The sequence below is a fragment of the Cimex lectularius genome, unplaced genomic scaffold (assembly GCF_000648675.2).
Source record: "Cimex lectularius strain Harlan isolate CLEC.00 unplaced genomic scaffold, Clec_2.1 scaffold77, whole genome shotgun sequence".
Taxonomy (NCBI): domain Eukaryota; kingdom Metazoa; phylum Arthropoda; class Insecta; order Hemiptera; family Cimicidae; genus Cimex; species Cimex lectularius.
Genome location: NW_019392836.1, coordinates 667,790 through 689,586, shown reverse-complemented (window position 1 = coordinate 689,586; position 21,797 = coordinate 667,790). Strand labels below are relative to the sequence as shown.

The 21,797-nt window shown below is 33.9% G+C and overlaps 1 protein-coding gene across 6 annotated transcripts; it reads right to left on the bottom strand.

The window, feature by feature from the left end:
• Positions 1 to 4,505: 4,505 nt before the first annotated feature.
• On the bottom strand, positions 4,506 to 21,057 carry LOC106669576. 6 transcript variants are annotated; one of them, XM_014399145.2, is made up of 3 exons: positions 17,256 to 17,463; positions 8,617 to 8,735; positions 4,506 to 8,500 (listed from the first exon to the last, which is right to left on the bottom strand). In XM_014399145.2, exons 2-3 carry the CDS (start codon positions 8,637 to 8,639, stop codon positions 4,987 to 4,989), a joined length of 3,537 nt encoding a protein of 1,178 aa, XP_014254631.1. In that variant the 5' UTR covers positions 8,640 to 8,735; positions 17,256 to 17,463; the 3' UTR covers positions 4,506 to 4,986. The 6 variants fall into 6 exon arrangements, with proteins under 6 accessions (XP_014254631.1, XP_014254632.1, XP_014254628.1 ...); XM_014399146.2 differs by lacking the exon at positions 17,256 to 17,463 and adding an exon at positions 11,129 to 11,582; XM_014399142.2 differs by lacking the exons at positions 8,617 to 8,735; positions 17,256 to 17,463 and adding an exon at positions 20,748 to 21,057.
• Positions 21,058 to 21,797: the final 740 nt, after the last annotated feature.

The following is a 21,797-nucleotide window of genomic DNA, read 5'->3' as shown; positions in this document are numbered from 1 at the left end:
CATTATTTGTTGTCTTGCCTTACGAATTTTTATATTTTCTTCTTTTCATATTGGTCATTTTTTATTTTCTATTAATTGTACTTTATTTTCTTGTTTTTGTGTTGTTAATGTTTTATCTTATTGGTTTTTTCTTTTCTTATTGGTCATATTTTATTGTATTTTGTTTTCTTCTTGATCATTTTTATATTCATTGTGATCATTTTTTATTTTCGTGTTATATTTTATTTTCTTCTCATTTATTTGATCATATTTTATCTTCTTTTCATATTGATCATTTTATTTATATTTTAATATTGGTCATTTTTTGTTTTCTTCTGGATGTTTTTTTTTTTTTTCAGCCGGCTAGCTGCCTGGGCTATTGCCGGCACCTCACATTTCTTCCACCTCACGTTTTATAAATTTATTTATTTAATTTTTTTTTTTAATTAGCTTTTCTGTAGGAAGTCTGGCGATCTTTCTGGTTGTTCTGGGACATTTCTGTGTTCTTATTTCTACATGTTTAGCCCTCCCACACGTGGTGAAAAGGCTCTGAAACTATCTCATTCACTAACATTCAATCCTAGCCTAGCCTATAGGCGGGTTTCAGAGTACTCGATATTCCTCTGAAGACCCGCCCTTGTTCACGCTAATAAATACATCCATACATTATGTACAATTAAAATTACAATTAATCTAAAACGTTAACCTAGGTGGTGGGTTTATGGGGTACTTGATATTCCACAATAGACCCACCCATGCATACACTACTATCGCACTAATAAATACATTCACTCAAACAGTAACCAATCATTCTGTATTTACAAATTAAAAAATGCGGAGCCACTGGCGCATTTAATATTACAACAGTGCCTCCGCCCATTCACTCTAAAAGATATAGCCTAATACTAACCTAAATCGTTGGGCTGTGGAGTACTCGATATTCCTGCACAACCCACCCATACACACTCACTTTCGCGCCAATAAATACATTCATTCTACCAAAAACACAAAGAGATATCTATCCTAGTTTGGTGGGTCTGTGGGGTACTCGATATTCCGACCATTCTTGTTAGTATTTCTTTATTTTCTTCTTTTCATATTGGTCATTTTTGTTTCCTTCTTGATCATTTTTTTTATTTGTCATTTTTTTTTATTTTCTTTTTGATCATTTCATATTTTCTTCTTGTTATAATAATCACTTTTTATTTTCTTCTATTGATTCTTATATTGATTTTTTTTTTGGGTGTTGATCATTTTTTAAATTTAAATATTGATAATTTTTATTTACCTGAAGCCAGTTGTTAAGTTGTATGTTAGAATTTTAATCAAATTGGTCTTCTAGCTGCAACATTCACTCTTCAATCCTATCGGTCAAATAAGGTTAAGGAACAGTGAGAAGAGTGTAGGACTTGAAACACAACCTTGCCTCACTCCCATTTGGGGGGGGGGGGTTACAGCAGTAGTTATATGACCAAGAAAGAAAAGCCCATTACTAGGTGCATTCTGTTTGAATTCAGGGCCACAAACTATCCATATCTAGGATGCTTAAGGCGTCAAGACCACATGCTAACACCTTAATTATTGTGGCCTATATACATATAAATAATTAATGTATTTTACTTGCAAGAGAAAGGCAAGAGTATCCTAATATTGCACTTAAAAGATGTTTTCTCACATTAATTATTAATATAATTTACTTAGTAACTATATGGCTCAAACTATTAAACAATGTGATAAAATAAAATATAGAATGGCTATTCACAGCTATACTTAGATAGTTTATTGAGGGGCTTGGGGGTGATTAGCCTGTAGTTTGCTTGTGGAACACATTTTGCCATCTTTTGTGATGTGTACAACCAAACAAGATGTTTCAGTTTTTTAATGGTTGTGAGCCCGTAGAAGTCTTCATAGACAAGGTTCTGGAATACCTGTCAACACCAGGATCCCCAAATATCAATTTGATAGGAAACTTCCTATTAAAATACACAATAGAGTAGAATGGAAAATCAAAATTAATGCGGACTATATTTTGTATGCAGATGACTAGATGAAAGGCAAAGTACAGGTTAGGAATTGCCGTCTGGAAATAAACCAAGGACTAGAATTTATGCGAGCAACATTCATTCGTTCAGTCTTAGATTGTGACTATTGAACATTGTGCTCAAAAGGGCTTTACCAACAAAAGAATAGCCTTCTCATTGGACAGCCAGACAATAATGGCAACTACCTTATCGAAAGTAAAGTCCAGAGCTGTTTATGATTGCATCAAAGCCCTGTCAGACATTGGGGACAACAGAAAAATTACTTTTGTTTGGGTACCCCGACAGATGGGCAATTAGGAAGGCTAAGGAAAGTTCAATCAGGAAACTTATTGGCCTTCAGGATTCAGTGACACAACCATATATCAAGAGACAAAGGGTTAAAAATAAGTCTTAAGTTCAGACGGATAGAGGCATGCGCTGTTAGGACAACTGACTGGAACTGCAGATTCAGGAGGTATATGTCTAGACTCGGAGCAGCAGAAAAAAATACTGATATTGTAGAGGATGAAACTTAGCAATGCAGCTGTAGAGGAGCTTTTTGTTAAAAGCACTCATCATAGAGTACTGCGATAGTAGAAGGTAGATAGCAGGCCCATAGGAGTTTTGCACTGCCACATGCCTGGTGGACATCAGGCTGCTATCCATTGTTAAGCCCAGATGTTTGAACAGGTAATGCTATTTCCTGCTGCCACGACATGGTTGATTACTGCAGGTCTTCTTTTGGTGAAGAGAATAGCTTCAGTATTGGTGCTAAGCCTTCTTGTTACTGTGCTTGGCCTCCATGATGATGTGAATAGGGCAAGGTTGTTAGTGAAGAGAGCCAGCCTGCAGGTACAGGTTAAACAGAATAGGGCCATGGATTGGTCCACGTGGGACTCCAGCCATTATTTTGTAAGGATGTGAGAGGGCCTTGTGCGAAACTCTATTTTTTTTTTTTTTTTTTTTTTAAGGTGTGAGTAGATGAGTTATTTGATAAAATGGGAAGCTATGTAAATTATATGTCCCTTAACAATGCTTTGGGATCTGAAAAAATGTTTTTGGCTAAAGAATAGCTCTAGTTCATAATAGACAATGCACAATGGAACGATATTTCGCTAGGTCGTAAAGAGGCCAACTCCTTTTAACCTTTAATGCTGACCAAATCAAAATCTCCACAAAAAAAATCAACACATGCAGTACAATCAAACACATCCAAAAAAAATTGAACCAAGAGCACAACAGAAAGATAAAACAAGAAAAACCTAGAGCTATGGTGTACTCTCTGGGAAATGACGCAGGTGGCCTAACTGATATTTGTCTTGGGCATAACTGCAACCATCATTCAAGTTGAATTACCAGTCATAAAAACGTGCACAAGATTATGAACATCTCAAGAGTGCAACTTTTATCAGCTCTTCAAGCCTATAAAATCAACTTATTTGGAACTGCTTAAACGGCCTAAAGTAGCTGATTAACAAATAGCATTATGCTAAGGTTTCCAGGTCATCAGGGAATGTGAGACAAGGCAGAAGACATACTAGTATAAAACGAAGCCTTGGAACAACACAAAGGCCCAAATCCTTTATATGGCAAAAACTGTAGCCATATTAAAAAAGAACTGGAAACTAAAGAACACAACAAATACTGGGAGCCTGACACATGAGAAAGAGATAATCCAACTATATAAAATTAAAAACTAAAAAATACATTTATGGTAATGCCCCTGTAAAATACTACGTCTTGACAGACCGAAATTGGTAAGGATCAAATTACAGGTTGTTAAATTAAAACACTGCATAAACTGAATTTGTACCAAAAGTCTAAACTTTAAAATCTCAATAATGATGTTTTTTGTACTTTTTTAATTATCTACTTTTGCCCCGAGTATGCAGAATTAAAATAACTTAATTATGATCTAATATAAAAAAAAAGTATGGACATGAATAAGCAGAATTTAACTTAAAAATTTAGAATTCTTGTAAAAATAAACTTTAAATTAATAAAAGCACAAGCAGAATATTTAAAAAATATGATCAATTATGTTTAAATTAATCATGTACTTATTCTGTCTTGATTATTTTTCTAATAATAATTTTTACAAACTCGTCAAAATAAATAGATAAAAATAAACTACACAAAATCAACTGGAACACTATTTAATGTTAACGATGAAGTGAACATTTAATTTTTAAAACATAAATTTTTAAATTTGAATTTTTTCCCCATGGTATCTTCTTTCTTCATTCTTCTCTCCATCTTGGCCAATTCTGCTTCCAATACTGTCTTGTTATTTATTATTTGCAAATATAATCACTTTAAAAAAATTGAAATTATTAAAATAAATAATTAAGTGTAAGTTTTTTTACAATAAAAATTAAACTAATTTAAAGCATTTTAAAAAACAAGCTTTTAACTTAAAGAACTCAATTTAAAAAAAAGTTTCTGTTTAAGTGATTTTTAATTTTTCGTTTCTCTTCAAGTTTCTTCATTCTTCTTTGTTCTTCGCATCTTCTGTTCTTCGCCTGGGTCCGATTCTTGAGCATGGATTTTTTTTTTTTTTTTTAATTAGCAAATAATGTTTTATTTATTTATTTTTTTAAATTTCAATTTAAAAAAATAAAGATTTTAGAATACACAGTCAAAATATAAAGGTATTACTTCAAAACGAATAAAATTAATATTATTTATTTGTACAAAATGATAAATGGCAAAGTTTTTTAAATGTATTTCTTCTGGCTCATGCTTCAAATGTTGAACTATTTATTTTACAACTTCAAATTTATATTTATATATGTACAAGATTTATTTTTATTTGAGTAGCATAAAAAAATTTTTTCTTATCAAAAAATCTGAAATAACTTGTGGTTTCATTATACATATGTCTTCTTTTTTTTATGAATATATTCTCTATTTACAAGTTTAAAATATTTGTTTGTTTTTAACTAATCAATGAGATTTTTATTGTTTTTTAAATTGAACAATTCAGTTATTGTTCGTCTACTCTTTCCAGTCTGTCAAGGATCTTGTTAAGTATATCAATTTTCTGTTTTTCGACAATTATATGCTCTTGTTGCATCTTGATTAGCTGATGTAGCCTCCATTCCTCATGGCTTTTATACTCTTTGGCAAACCGCTGAAACCATTTCGGCGGGGCAGTCCCGAGTGCGATTTCAAAGTCTTCGTAATTGTGACAGTGCTGTTCGGGATGGCGTTGGAACCGGTCAGCCAATTCAAACCTGTCGTAGTCCCGCCTGTACCTGGTCAACTCTTTCATCTTCAAATCTGACCTGTAATTATTCTGGGATGGGAGAGGATAGAACCTTTCGTGGCTCCTGTTTGGGATCCTCTTTGGCTCATCAATATTAAAACTGTGTGACGTGCTCGGCAAACTTCTCCTATAGTCGTCTTTGTCTTGGAAATGATGAGTACTTTTAGGCTCGTATCTGTCACAATATTTTACCTTGTATGGACCTAGGAGGCGGTTTCTTTCTTCCTCGTTTTTCCTGACTTCGTGGTCGACGAAATCTTCAATTTTTTTTTTCAAACTAGGTGGAGTGTTATCATAAGCTTCCCTGTTTATATACTTATTAAACGTCCTTTCAGGCCTTACTTCTGGCGATCGTATCTCCTTCTCTCTCAAAACGTTCACACTCGAATTCCCTTCCTTGTGGAAATGCACCTCCAGATTACTTTTTGGTAAATAAGGTTCACGTAAATTTGATCTTGGTGTTGATGACGTAAGTTCATCTCTGTAAGGAGACTCTTTGAAAAGGAATTCCACAATTTTTGAAGAATTTTTCTTTAATGTTTTTCCATAATCGTTCATTTCAATTTCTTTGATCTCCTCGGGTTCTTTTCTCGCGCTATGGTGGTCTTTATCTTTCTGCATATGTTTGCGCATGGGTTTTGTTGGTCTTTCTAGCATTTCTGGTTCTTGAGATTTATTAAAACGCCTGACTTTCGTAGGAACCTTCGGCTCCGGACTTTTTTCTCCACTATCTACTCGCTCACCCTTGTGGCTCTCAAGTTTTTGACTGTTATCCAACTTGGGTCTTCCACGTTTTTTCTTCAGCCTCTCCTCTTTGGATACTTTAACTGGGAGCTCAGAGAGTGTTTCGCATAAATGTATGTCTAAATTAACAGGCGGGCTTTCCTTATCCATAATCCTTTCCATTTCGTCGCATTTTGTCAATAAGACAAAGGAATTTTTTATATTGTGAACAATTTTATCGTTCTCTTCTTCTGAAAGTTGTGTAGTTTCTTTTGCACTTGCTGTTTCTTGATCTTTGACATTTCTTTTTGGCATGATCCTCGAAGGCGAAAGAACAAGCTGTCGCGTACGCTTTCTTTTTACTTTAGGGGCTGGGGAATCTTGAACTACGCTTTCTTCATCTCCTTTCTCCTTAGTAATCTCACTTGCTTTTTTCAAATTCTCGGCGTTTTCCTTCAGGGCAAAATCATTTTTAGGATCATCGTTTTGGAAGTAGGGCAGCAGGTCGAAGGCCAGGTCGTACAGCTTCATTTGACTCTCTTTTCTACAATTGACTACCTTTTTCGGGTTCTTCAGCTGCACCTTGATCCTAAAGGCCAAAGCAGCGCAGCTTTCCTTATTAAAACAATCGGGGTTCTGAGATAGTTTAGAACACCAATCTGCGATAGCGTTCCACCTGTCGTTCCCTCCGTTTTTTAAAATGTCAACATTTTTTTTGCAAATATCTACAAAAAGCAGTACGTCATTGTCAGGCCAGCCTTTCACAAAATTCCCTTTAGTCCTTTTTCTCTTTTTCACCACCTCTTCACCTTCGTCATTGACATCTTGAGATTTTCTACTCTCAGTTGTTTCTTTCTCATCAAATTCAGAAGTTTCTTTAATCTCCTTTTCGGCAGTTTTCAAATGCAAATTGCTACTACTTTCTGAATCTCTGTTTTTGTGTTTTTCAGTACTTTCCTTTTCGGCATCTTCAGGATCAATTTGATCATCTCTCTCCTCGGTGCTTTTCAAATCAACTGAACCTTCTTCTAAGCCATCAGGGTTTTCTTTTACTCTCATTGGGATGGCCTTTTTACGCCTTCCTTTCACCGGTGTTTCCATGTCTTCCTGACTCATGAGGTCTTTATTTTCTGCAGGTGATGCTTCAGGTTCATCAAAATTGGAAGGATTTGAATGAACTGATATCACCTCTTTTTGATTATCATTCATGATTTTTCTTTTTGGCAAAGTGTCAATCTTAATTTCAGAACTAGTGTTGTTATCATCCTCATTTTTTTCCATTAAATTGCCAGGGCTTTCAACAGGGATGGATTCGTCAACTGTCGAGCTTCTCATGTACTTTCTAATAGGTGAAGTCTGTGCTTCGTCTATTGATATTGTATTTACTTGATTTGTATTAGATTCTTCCCTTGCGTTCTCATCCAATTCTCTTTCTGGAGTAGGCATGTATTGTATTCCTGCATGCTGTACCTTCCCCTCATTGTGGTTTTTAGCCGAGAAGCAACTCTTTTCCGGCGGAGTGAGATTAACCGGAACATCCGCTCCAACTGAAGGCTCCTGAACGTCTAGTTTGGTCTTCCTCTGTCTTCTGAAAATTTTTTTCCTCTCGCCATTTTTATCAGAATCAGAGAGGACCTCGTCTTGAACATCTTCCTGGAATGTTTCATCCTCTACGAGATCCATTCTCGTCTGAACGAATTCAGACTTTTTGATCGATTTGGGCGGAATATAATCAAAAAATTCCAAATAGTTTTTTGTGAGCTCAAGGAAAAGCTGTTCCTTGCGAATCGGGTCAGCCTCTGATTTGACCTCGTTTATAATTTTCATCTTTGTCATTTCAAGATGTTTCTCAACATCAACGTTGATGTTGGTCTTTTCTTTGACTTTCTTAGAGATCAGCTTCCATACATGGGGTGTGTGCGAGCCTTTTGTTGTGAAAAGGTTCAGATGTTGTTTACCTATCGAAATGATGTACATTTCTAAAACACTCTCTTTTGCTTGACTATTCGTCTCTTCAGCCGACTTGCTCCTGCTGCAGCGTCTCATCCTTTTTGTTTCAGAAACTGATGATGTAAAATGTGGTAAAATCTCTTTCACGTCACAGCAAAGCTGCTTGAACACTTCGTCGTTCTTCAAGATTTCTTTGTACTTTTTAATGTATGCGTCTACACTCTGGCCGAGCTCAATGCACTGGTTGACTGTGAAGCAGCTCGGGTTCAACGAGGCAGCTGCACCGCTCTTTGCAATGTTCGACCACTTGAGATCGTCTTCTGTGTTGTTTTTCAAATCTTCAAGGTGTTTTTTGCAGCTGTCAAAAAACACAGCTATATCGTCGTTCGACCAGCCCTCGGGTACGCTAAAGTTAAAACTTTTCAACTTTGAATATGTCCTTTTTGGCGCTGATCTCAAAACTTTATCATAACTTCTTATAGTTGAAGCGATACTTGCCTCAGTTGCAGTCCCAGTTCCTTCACCCTCCTTTTTCGGAACCACCTCAGCAATTGCCATCCTAAAAAAACAATAACTATAATCAGAAAATTTTACCACCGCTTAATTTAAAACAAAACAAAAACAACAACACTAAAACCAGAGAAAAAAATCAATAAAAATGAAATGCAAACATGCCATTTGATCATTTCTGATGTCATACACCAATGGCTGCATGATGAAGCAATTTATCGCCATGACAATCAGCAATAATGACCATGATAAGCATTCACAAGAGTTCATCCAATCGCAGATATCTAACAGAAAAAAGTTTCAAACTAGAATAAAGACTGTACATAGCTTAAACATTTAAATTAACAATTAAATGTACATCATTGAAAATCACCACTGAGAAAAGTACACAGATTATCTCCCCTGGTTATCAAACCACATCATGCCTACAAATAAAACCACTATTTGCACAGCCAATATAATAAAAACAAATTGTTTATTCGCATAAAACCCAGCGATCAAGGGTAATCTTTTATTTTACGCTTAAAATATATCTTAACAATAGTGTCTTCTTTTTTTTTATAAATTATTAATAAGGATTATCGAGTGTAAATTTAGGCTTTTTGCAACTTAATCACAAGAAATGAAAAATTTATAAAAACAATTCTTCTCACCAAATTTTTGTACAGTTGCATAACAAAACTAAATTTTTAAATTTTGATGGTCTGCAGGATGATTGAACTTGAAGAAAAACAACAAAGTTATTGATAATTTGTCAACTCTCTTCCAAACTTGAGATAATTTTATAAATTGTAACTTAAAGACTGTTAGTATTTTAAATAGAGCAGAATTGTAAATGCTAATTCTGACTTCTGGTGCATCTTGTTTATATTGAACCAGAACGAATGATATCAGGTCAAGCAAGTTCAAGAATAAAAAAACAGTTTTGACAATGAACCCTATAATTCAAGACAAACCAAACTGCACACAAATTTTCCTATAAAAATCAAATTGCCAATTAGGATAAATTGGCCAGGAAGTGTTGTGCTTTAAATTATTGCCATGCAGTGGGTTCTGGGTACAAATCCAAGGCATTGCCCTTATAATATTTCCTAGTATTTGGAAAACGGTTTGAACCCTAACTACAATTGTACAATACGCTCACATTGCACACGCTGTAAACTAACGAACAACAGATAGTTTTAATTCAAATCCACTAGTAACTATTATGGTTAATAAAACCCTAGCCTGATAGGGGCGAAATTTGAAAAACTCATTGCATTGTTGAGTTAATTAAATTAGTCCTTATGTATTCTGTATAATCTGGCAGAAAAATACAGTTTTATTTATTTATTTTTTACGGCTGTCAACCCATTTTACATTATCTTGTTGAACCAGAAACATTCAAGATTCATACCAGACATACAAGGCACAAGATTGTCCTACATTTGTCTAATTTGCAACATTAATGAAATCCTAATGCGATAGGGATCACATTTGTAAAATGCATTGCACTATTGAGTTAAATAAATTAGTTATGATGTATTCAGTATAATGACCGTAAGCAGAAAATGACCGTTTTAAACTATCGTGTCGAACTATAAGTCCAAAATTTAGGGAATTTTGATTGATACAGGACACACAAAGTCCAGGGTTGTCCTAGATTGCAATAATACTAAAATTCTAACCCGATATGAGAGTAATTTGTAAACTACACTGCTTAATCAAGTGGAATAAATTATTCCATCTAATTTGTACAATCCGGTGGAAATAAGGCCTGTTTTAAAGTATCTTTGTCGAACCAGAAGATCAAAATTTGGGGAGTTTTGATTCACACTGGACACACAAAGCACAGGATGGTCTCAGATTGCAATAATAATCAAACCCTAACAGGATAGGAGTGAAATTTGTAAACTGCACTGTTTAACTGAGTAGGATAATTTTTTAAAAATTTAATTTGTACAATCTGGTGGAAATAAGGCCTATTTTAGAGTATGTTTGTCGAACCAGAAGATCAAAATTGGGGTAATTTTGATTCACACTGGACCCACAAAGCACAGGATGGTCTCAGATTGCAATAATAATCAAACCCTAACAGGATAGGAGTGAAATTTGTAAACTGCACTGATTAACCGAGTAGGATACATTTTTTTATCTAATTTGTACAATTGGTGGAAATAAGGCCTATTTTAGAGTAAGCTGAATCAGAGGACCAGAATTTGGGGAATTTTGATTAATAATGGACACACAGAGCACAGAATGGTCTCAGATTGCAATAATAATAAAACCCAAATCAAAAAGGGGTGAAATTAGTAAAATACAATGCATTTACAAGTTGGGAAAACCAAAAATCGAACTAAGCCTACACTGAGCTAGTTAGATACAATATTTATAAATAAGCTTAGATAGTGCTTTAATAAACTAATTAGAATAGTAATAATTAATAAGTTTTGTGATTAAAAGTAAAATTGAATTTAGTGTAGGTTGTTTACTGAATTAAACTGTTAAATTAGTTCATGGTATTTAAGGCGAAAATTATAGTTAATAGCTTTAACTGTAAGGAAATGTTTTGAATAGGAAATAAATAAAAAGAATGTAGAGTCGGTTGCGAGATATATCATAATTTAGAAAATAGGGGTTTAAACAAATCGAAAATGTCAAACAAAATAAAAGGGAGGAAAAGCGGTCAAATCGTTACCTCAACAATCCAAATCGATAAAAGGATAAAAGGGCCTCATCGGGTGGGCGCTCGGTCTGCGAGTTTTGGATGAAAAACGAGCCAACTCTCGGCCTCCCGATAAATGACAACTGTTGTCAAAGTGTGAAGTCAACAACAAAAACTTGAAACTCGACAGAATCTCGGCCTGGATACGTCGGAAAAGAAAAAAAGAAAGGTTAACGCCGCCGAGACGAGGGAGCGTCTGCACCGTGCGTGACCCGGCGGACGGCCCCGGTCACTAAAACAGACGTCAACTTTGGGGAATTTACGCCCACGTATAAATAGTTCATCCAGCTGCGGTCCGTCTAATCTCGCCATATTCGTCGAACATTGGGGCTTGACAGTCCCATGTCAGTCCAACTGTTCTGCTTCAAAATTGAGTTATGCTACTTAAATTAAACACAAGGCAGCAAATTACAATGAATTAAAACCTTAAAAGAATCAACTAAGTTTCGCCTGCTACAAGGGGATAACCAGATCACGGATTTGGATCATACTTTTTTTTGGTGATTATACATTCCAAAATATCGGACACGTATACGCCACTCTTTTTGAAGATGCCCTAGGTTTTGTCATTTTTTTTTTTTTAGTTGAAATTTTCTGTTTTATTTCGCCTTTCTACTTGTTCAAATCAACTATGTGAATATATTATTTTACTGAATTTTTTATGTAGATTGCAATAAATATATGAAAAATATACAATAATATATATTAAAAACATATATGAAAAACGAACCAGTAGTGTGTATAATAAAAACTCAACCCCCTTTGGATTTAAGCTACCTACCTAATTATTTTTTGCTATAAATCCATCATCAGTGTACTGAATATTAGACTTACAAGGGGATGACTAGGTTGGTATGTCACGGATTTGGATCCAACTTTTCTGGTGATTCTACACTCCAAATTATCGGACACGTTTATGCCACCTTTTGTGAATAGGCCCTGATTTTTTTTTTAAGTTGCAATTTTCTGTTTCCTAATATTTTTATTTCACTGTTCTACTTGCTCAAAAATCAACTATGTGAATATATCATTTTACATAATTTATTATGTAGATTGCATTAAAAATATAATAAAAGTTATCCAGGTTTATCAATAATCAAAAAACTTCTAAAAACCCAATATTTTTCAAGTAAACTAGGTCATAATTTTTTCCATGAAACTAATATGAAATTATTAAACTAGAGGGGAATTAATAAATCTTAATTATAAACCCCACATATTAGGAAGGATTCTGCTCCTTATGTAATTGGAAAAGAAATGAAAATGATTACGACTAACTTTTTGGGTCGTTGTCCAATATCATTGAGCATCAATTGAAAATTTTTTTAGTTCTGAACACCTGTCGGATGTATTGAATGAACCCATTGGCTAAATAAGTTATGTAAGGAATCTACACTACAGGAATTTTTTAGTTGAAAATCAATTAATCAGTTTATCAATAATCAAAAAATTTCTAAGAACCAAATATTTTTCAAGTCAATTAGGTCATGAATTTTTTTTCTGGGATACTAACATCAAATTTCATTGTAGCACTCTAGAGATGCCAAATATAAATTTTTGTTGGAATTTAAATTTATCAACTTTTTGACCCATACATTTTTTTTTCGATTTTTGAGAAGTAATAGAAATATTTTTGTATAGAAATAATAGTCCGATTTTAATGTTTGATACAGTTATAAAATGCAGTTTGAATTTCTTTGAAATGAATTATCAACTGTAAAAATCGGTCCATTAGCTTTTGAGAAAACTTTAGAGCTTACACTAGGAATGCCAGTCAGAATGATGGTTCAAATTATCAGCCAAAAAATTAATTTACACTGATTTTTACAAGTCGGTATTTAAGCGTTTCATAATGATAAAATTACGACAGTGAGATCAAATCCAAGTTTTGACCATTTTCTGACTTATTTTGCTTACAGAATGTCAGTAAAAATATGCAAAAAAGCATTATTTTATTGATTTATCTTTCTAAATCATACCAAATTAGAATATTCTGCATCGTACGTACACATTTTTTGTTTTTATGTTAACCAACAATGAAATATAATATTTTTAAAAATCTAAAGTTATACTCATTTAATTAAATTTACTTTTAGTTAATTACTAATTATTTACTTTATTTAATTTTTTATGAATATTTTAATTTATACACTATAAATAAATAAATAAAGAGAGATAGATAAAGAAAAAGTTGCCTGTATAACCCTTGGGTCCCGCTATGGTGCCCTGCATCCACATGGTCCCGCTTTCGGTAGAGATTCATGGCAGATATAAGCCTGAGTGGATAGAGGGAAAAAATGTTATAATTTCAACATTTTTATGCTGATCCTTTTGTTCTCCTTTAAATTAAATTATTCAATGTCATGGAATCCCGGTTTCTTTTAATGATCCAATTTCCCTTTATGAAATCATCTCGCCAAAATGTATTACACTATTTAAGTGTTTCAATGAGATAATTCAGATGGAAATAAGTATTGACAGAACTAAAATTTATAAATTTACATGCTTGCTTTCTCTTTGACATATTTTGAACAGTAAAAGTTACACTGCATTTAATATGTTCTCTTAAGATTGCTTACTTTGAAAACTAAGCAAATTTAGTTGTAAACAAGGCAGTAATTATTAAAATTGGTTTATAAAACAAATGCTGAAAGATAAAATTTTCTTCATAATGTAAAAATCATTCTAAAGCAGAAAATATTTTGAACAGATCAATTTTTTTTTTTTTTATGAAAACACATAAAAGTACACACAGACAAAAAAGCAAATCTTCTCTGCTTTTTTGAAAAGATCACCACTCAACTTTGACAAAAGTTAGTTTCCAGTGTTTATAAATTTTTTTCTAAATAAAATTAGGGAATTTTTGTTTAAATGAATAATGAAATAGTAATAAAAAAATAACAAAAGAATATAATTGTGAGATTTCCTCTTGGGGTCTTCTGGGTGATGGACTTGAAATTTGATCCTTTCCAATCATTTTAGTACAAATCAACAAAGATAGGCAGACCAATATGAGAAGTTAATAATAATAGAAGCTAACAGGAATTACGGAGTTTTGTGTACAGACGGCCAGTTCCCTTACACCCTCGTTTTGGGAACCAATACAAAGAGCCAATTGGATCAAAGAAATAAAAAGCAGACTAGAGACACCACGCAGGGCAAGACACGAAGGAGGCAATCGAGGGCAGAAACAAGTGGCCTGTTAAGGAGAGTCAATTGAGTTGCAGCTGACTTGTATGTAACTAATTTGATTAATATAAATATAAAAAACAAATTCAATAATATGCATATGATTGCGATCTCTCTTGTATTTTTTTGAACCTTACCTTCCTTCCACACAAAAAGTAAACGAGCGCATTCTCTAAATGTACTGGCCTCGCTTAGTGAGGGAAAGCGTCCGAGCCGTTGTACACCTCAACAGTCAATAAGTTCTTTTTAATGTATAAAAGGTCTTTCTTTTCAACATGATTCATGCATTTCTGAGAACGAACGGATATTAAGAGAAATAAACTGAAAGCAGATAAGGAATTTCTTATTATTTTCCCAAGTTAGTCAGAGATCTTTGAGATAGAAAATTCTAAAAAAAAAATCCATTTTAAAAATATAAACTATGTAAGAAATTCCATTGGCTAGCAGTTTTATCTACATGCCTTTGGGCTTCTTTTGTTCGAATCAACAAAAGATAAGGCCAAGTTGTATATAAAATAAGAATAACTTTAAAAACAGTCCAAAGTTATATTTTAAATTACAAAAAATAGGCTTCTTTTCATTGCATGGAACTGGATTGTATGGACCCAGTTTGGCATTTCGCCATTTTCAGTGTTGGGCCTGTCTGAGAGGCCAGCAAAGCAAGGATAGGCCGACCAGGATGATAGAAAAAGATCAAATTACAGCTTGTCAATTAGCAGGACCCGCACAGAAATCTCACAATTTAAAAACTAAGTTTTACTATAGTTTGAATGGACATGTATATATATATATAAGACAAACACTTTGAGCCCCGAAGATGATCTCAATAAAGATCGAAACATTGGCACGATAAAGAAAATGTTTTTCTGAAACCTACAACATACGAGACCGCATCTCACGATTTCTGAATAATTAATAAATGATAAGTAGGAACAATATCTTGACAAATTGTTGTGCATACTTTTAATTCAAAATATATCATGAGTGAAAATGACATATTTCATTTTAATTTTAATTTAAGTTTTTTGAGTGTACACAGCTATGAAATTTCATGTCAATATTTCTAAGAATAGTTCAATTGTTTTCTTATCATCAGTCTGCCTATTTATAATACAACAGTTCACACAAGTCAAATGACTCAAAAGTTGAGCACTCAGGAATGCATAGACAAACAAAAACTATAAAAAAAATTCCAAATAAAAAAATGCTTTTAAACAAAAGAAAACATATGTATGTAAAAGTTTAATGCGCTTAAATAAATAATGAACAACAAAGGGCTAAGGGATATACTAAAGCTAGTGCAGTCTTCTTTTTGAAATCTGGTAATGAGTCAGGGAACTGTGCTGTCTCCATATTTATTATGTCGCATCATAGATGGGCGTAATTCTGAACCATAGTTTGTCCTATGTTGGCGAGTATAAAATAAAGTTAACACCAACAGCTCCAAAAACTGGACAACATTCCCGGGAAATCAATTGTATTGTTCAAATTTTTCATGGAAACAAAACCGAAGCCAATATTCATCTTCCAGTCCGATCTGATCAGATTCAGACAGGCGCTATAAACGACAATATCTGAGCAGCAGGCTGCGTACCTACTGATTTGGATATTTCCTCGCTTAAAATGATCAAAAACTGTCATAATCAATTCACAGATCTTAACAAAATACTTCACAATTTTCGACAAGTGGTTGAACCTAATGGTAATTATTTATTTAATAATTATTCAGACATCGTGAGATGCGGTCTGGTGTGATGTAGGTTTCAGAAAAACATTTTCTTTATCGTGCCAACGTTTCGATCTTTATTGAAATCATCTTCAGGGCTCAAAGTGTTTGTCTTCTGTGTAATTGTGCCATTCTTGCGTGTCGTGTTGAAAGTGCCCAACTCACACTCTCAACATGACACGCAAGAATGGCACGATTACACAGAAGACAAACACTACGAGCCCTGAAGATGATCTCAATAAAGATCGAAACGCTGGCACGATAAAGAAAATGTTTTTCTAAAACCTACATCACACCAGACCGCATCTCATGATTTCTGAATAATTATCGATTAACGGTCACTAATCACCACACATTATTTATTTAATTATTGTTAATGCGATCCGCTTGTTTCTGAGAATTGTAAAAATAAAAATTGATTGGTATAAGAAATTTCTAGTTACATTATCGAAAGTAAGTCAGATCTAATGAATAATATAGGCTAGAATTCTATGAGTCAGTAGTTTTATCTAAATTACTTTAGACTTTTTGTTTTTAAATAAATAAGCAATACAATTTTTCTTTAAATTGATGCTTTTTTTTTAATGAATGTAATAGTCTTTTTTATATATGCAATATGTTATATTTTTCTAAATTCTAATTCTAGTGATGAAAACAGCCCCCTTCCATGGTTTGGATATGGAAATTTCTTGTTTAATATTTTTTTTGTTTCATTTCACAATCTTCTTCTCTTAAAGCAATCAGTAACGATCGAACCATTACCTTGCTGACCTCAACGAAACAGCATGATGAGCTTTTAGAACTATTACTACAAATTAAAAAGACTGTTGTAAATTTTTTAAAGGTTTTTATTTTATTTTTAGGGTTGACCAACATAAGCAAATCTGAAGGCGACCGCAAAGACTACTTTCTACCAAAAAATATCAAAATTTAAAATATACTTTATAATTTAAAATATGAAAGTTAATCGGTAGAAAAAGTTGGGTGTTGTATTAGAAAAGTAGTATAAATGGTAGATTTTTGTATGAAAAAATCTAAATAGGCCTTAATTATACGGAAAAAGATTTGAATGGAAAATATACAAAAGATATGAGAAAAATTGAGTGGTATGAGAGAGAAACTAAGATTGAAAAATGTAGTAGAAACAAAGTTGAAAATCTAAAAAAAAAGTGTTAAATTTATTACCTCAAAAATCCAAATCAATAAGGATAAAAGGGCCTCATGGATGGGCGCTCGGGATGCGGGTTTTTGGGGTGAAAACGAGCCAGCTCTCAGCCCAGACCGCCTCCCGGATAAATGACAACGGTTGTCAAATTCAAGACAAGTCAACAAAATAAACTCAACAGGAGGAATTCCTTCTGGATCCGACGGGAGTGGAAAAAGGTTAACGTCGTTGGGCGGTGGAGCGTCTGCACCGTGCGCCACCTGGCGGTCGCCCACTGTCACTAATTGACACGTCAACTTTTGGGAACTTATGTCCTGCTATGTATGAATTGATTCATCGTGCCTTGGTCCGCCTAATCTCGCTGTTTCAACTTAAGCTTCATCGCGAGAATACCTTGAGAGGCCCATGTCAGTCCAACTAGTGTGCTTAACTTTCCAGAGTTCGCCTAACACCTAACCCAAGAAAGGTGAAGTTTGTAAGTTGTTGATTAATTGGAGATCGTGAGGTGCGGTCTGGTGTGACGTTAGTTTTAGAAAAACATTTTCTTTATCATGCCAACGTTTCGATCTTTATTGAGATCATCTTCAGAGCCTGGGATTTATAAACATTGTTTAAATTTTACAAATACATGTAGGATGTGAAAAGAAATGAATTTATATAATGCTAGAAAATTTTAGATATAAAAATATGAATTTATACAGTGTTAGAGAATTTTAGATGTAAAAAAAGAATGAATTTATACAATGCTTGAAAATTTTAGATAAAAAAAATGAATTTATAAATGCTGGAAAATTTTAGTTTCAATCTAAGTATTTATATTCACTCAAAGTGTTTGTTTTCCATGTAGAAGTGTCATTCTTGTGTGTCGTTTTGAGAGTGCCAATGAGATATTGTTGTGTTATGTACATATGCATATGTATACATAAAACAGCAATATCTCACTGGCACTCTCAACACGACAAACAAGAATGAACATAGAAGAAGAAGAAACAGCGGAACATGTCCTCTGTTAGTGCGAAGGCCTTTGCAGGCTGAGATTCCTAATCCTTGGAGAGGAAAAGCCTGATTTGGGGTCTGTTAAAAAGCATTAACAAGGAGCTCTAGATAAAAAAAAGAATAGAGATGCACAAAAGACCACTACTGGTAAAGAAGCCAGTTCCTATATAATCCAGTCTCAAAACCATCTAAGTTCACAAAACCATCATTACTATATACAATAAAATAACCCTGGTTTCTCCAAGAATTGTATCAGGGGACCCAGATAGTCACTTCCGTGCTCAAGAACAATTTTTATATCAGATGGCATTACTACGTGCTTTCAGTATGTACCCTTCAATTAGATGGGGGATAGCAATGTTTCTCTATATGCTGGACACATATGTGGGCTTCGGCCCAAAAGTAAGTCTGTCAACCTTGCATTGCTTTTTCTTAATTGGATGAGGATGACCCTTCTTCTATGAGTCAGATCCTCTGAGGCCACCTATCGACAGTGCTCTTGATATGTGAGAGTTTTTCTGCCAATACAACCCACCTATGCTGCCATTTTCATTTAATCATGTTTTTTATTATATTTTTAGCTTTAAGGTAGTTAAGTCCAGAGTTTGGGGCATCCCAGCCTTAGTCTCCTTGTCTGTTTTTCCTTACCCTCCAGACCTATGTGTCTGGGTACTCAGACGAAAACCTCTGTTTTGCTAAGCCACACCAGTTTGGGGAATATCTTTTCATCAAGAGCACATTGAAGAGTTCGACAGAGAACCTCACAGGCATCAGTGCACTAAACGAATGGTGGAATACAACAGCTCTGAAGTGTTCAATTTAGTGTAGAAGGAATAACTCTGGTTAACTAACTAATCTCACTGTATTCAGTTAAGTAAGCTTTATTGGGTAGCTTGACAGGAGCCCAAGTCAGTCCAACTACTGTGCTTAACTCTTTAGAATTCATCTAACCTCTAACCCAAGAAAATGGAAATTTGTAAGCTGTATTGTTCAAAAAAGTTTATTGCCTCAGCTCTGAATTTATATAATCTAGTAAAAATAATCACTCTCATTTTGGCAACCTCAAACTATTGGGTTGTCCGGAAAATAATGCAGGATTTTAAGTTTTCATTAAAAAAAATCTATATAAAATATTCTGTTTACGTTTACAGGATTACTCATTTGTATGAANGTATGGGAAATTATTTTGATTAAAGAACATTGCTTTAAAGTAACTAGTTTCTTTTTTTTTGTTTAATACCAAAATCCTGCATTATTTTCCGGACAACCCAATAGAATGTAAACCTTCAGGTTCGTTTACATTTAGCATGTTCTTATACTTAAGACAGCTATCAACAACTGGGCTTAACATTCCAGGTTGATCCATGATTTATTCTGCTTTAATTACAATAAACCCTATCTGATAAACCCTAACAGATGACATTGGTATGCTGTATTGCTCATAAAATTAAATAAATCAACTTTGATGTGTGATATTTAGTATACGTTAATTGATGATTATTTAGAGATCATGAGATGCTGCCTTGTGTGACGTTTAGAAAAACATTTTCTTTATCGTGCCAACTTTTCAATCTTTATTGAGTTCATCTTCAGGGCCTGGGATTTATAAACATTGTTTAAGATATGAAACAATGAATTTATACAATGATAGAAATTTTAGATTCAATCAAAGTATTTGTACTGTCTCAAAGTATTTTCTGTGAAGATGTGACATTACTGTGTGTCGTGTTCAGAATGCCAGTGAGTAATGTTTTTTGTTTATTTACATTGGATTTTATAATAAGATATAATCAGGTTTTGGATAATGTACAAATTTAAAGAGAGTATGATTGCCTACTTGATGCAATAGGCTTTTAGCTACCTCCCCCTCAACAATTCCAGTTTTGGACTAAGATTTAACATATTTAACTAAAAGGCCAAGCTTTGTGTTCATTCTGGAGATGAGGCATAGGATAATCAAACTGCTTAAAGCGAGATAGTTTACCTGATAGCCATAGGTTTTTTAGCTAACTAAAAACTGCTGTTTTGTTCAAAGATTGAGGGGTACAAAACTTATCTGTATAATTTTGCTGAAACAGAATGATTTTTGTGTTTTGAACAACATGTCGAAGGAATATATCAGCACCGGAGTATTCTATGTATTCTAGTTAATTATTGACTTTGTTTAGGGCAATCTGAAACTTGAACCCTAACCTTTCAGAGTTGTCCATTCACACCGAGAATGTTCTCATACTTAGGTCAGTTAAATTGCTGGCACTACTGAATTTGTAACAGAACAGTCTTGCTTGGACAACCTCGTTCAAAGTAAATCGTGAAGTAAAGTTTATGATTACAAACCCAAAATAACAGTCATGGTTGTTATGAGGTTCATGATTACAAATATAATAGGAAATTTTGATTGTTTTGAGTTATTTTATTAGAACGGAAATGCCGAAATTAGTCAAACCGTTTTTTTGTTTTTCTTTTTATAAAATAAATAGTTGCTTTTTTAAAAACTAATACTGGAAAAAACTTACGTTCGTGATTTTCTTTTTTCAGCGACCTCGACGGCCTTCCTGACGGCGTACCTCAAGACGCGTCGGCAGAGCCGGGTGACGTCCACCTCATGGATTTCCATCTCGAAACTTTTCCAGTTAGACTCGCGAAAATGGGAAAAAGTGAAAATCCAACCAGCTGTTCACACTATTTTGTACAAAATGGAGAAGAGTTTCTCGTGGAACCTGGCCAGGATGAATGTCCGGAGCCTTTGAACTAAGAAAAACTGTGATCGGCATTACCGCGAGGCCGACCATGCCAGTTATTAAAATTATACGGATAAAACTTTTGAAAAGTTAAATTTTGGACAAACGGGACAGATGGTTAAAAAACAACAACAAATTTTCAAGATTTCCCACAAAATTAAATATCCTGTACAATCCGATTCTTGCTCTTTCCCAAAATCGCGGTCCACCTAGTCTCGCTCCATTCCTCAATCCTGGTTAAAAGCAAACCCGAATACAACTTGCCAACTGTGTTATAAAGGAGATCTCTCTGAAGTTTGAGACATCATTTTTATTTCATTTTTTTGTACAGTAGAAAAACTATACTTACAACTAGGTATATCCCCCCCCCATTAATGATTTCGTTAAAAGTGGATAACAGCAGGAAAAGAAAATTGGAATGTTTAAAAAATTCAATTTGTATGGTCTTTACCCGGTGACTTATTGTCTTAAACTTTGTTTAATACCGATTACGACAGTGTTCAACAAAGGACAGCCTTTTTGCCAACGCAGCGATACACTGCTTAGATAAATATGAATTCTCACTTATACAAATCAGATTGTTACTTTTTCCTAGCAATAGCTAAGAAAAGGACTAGAATACGTCTTCTAGAAGTAACCAAGATCGATCTAGACCAGCAAAGAAAGCAGATATCAGGATCATTAATTATTTTTATAATTTTGCAATATATTGTTTTAAACATTAATATAATTATGTAGGTAGGTAGAATTTTTTGAGTTATATTCATAAGGTCTTGTGATGAGGTTTTTTTTGGCTTCACCAAGTTTTCGACGATTTATATCGCC

Excerpts from the sequence above, each read along its gene's own strand:
- LOC106669576 (XM_014399142.2), bottom strand. The coding sequence starts at position 20,848 with ATGGAAATCCATGAGGTGGACGTCACCCGGCTCTGCCGACGCGTCTTG. Across the intron at positions 8,501-20,747 it reads GAAAAAAGAAAATCACGAAC|GATGGCAATTGCTGAGGTGG; the intron begins GTAAGTTTTTTC and ends TTGTTTTTTTAG.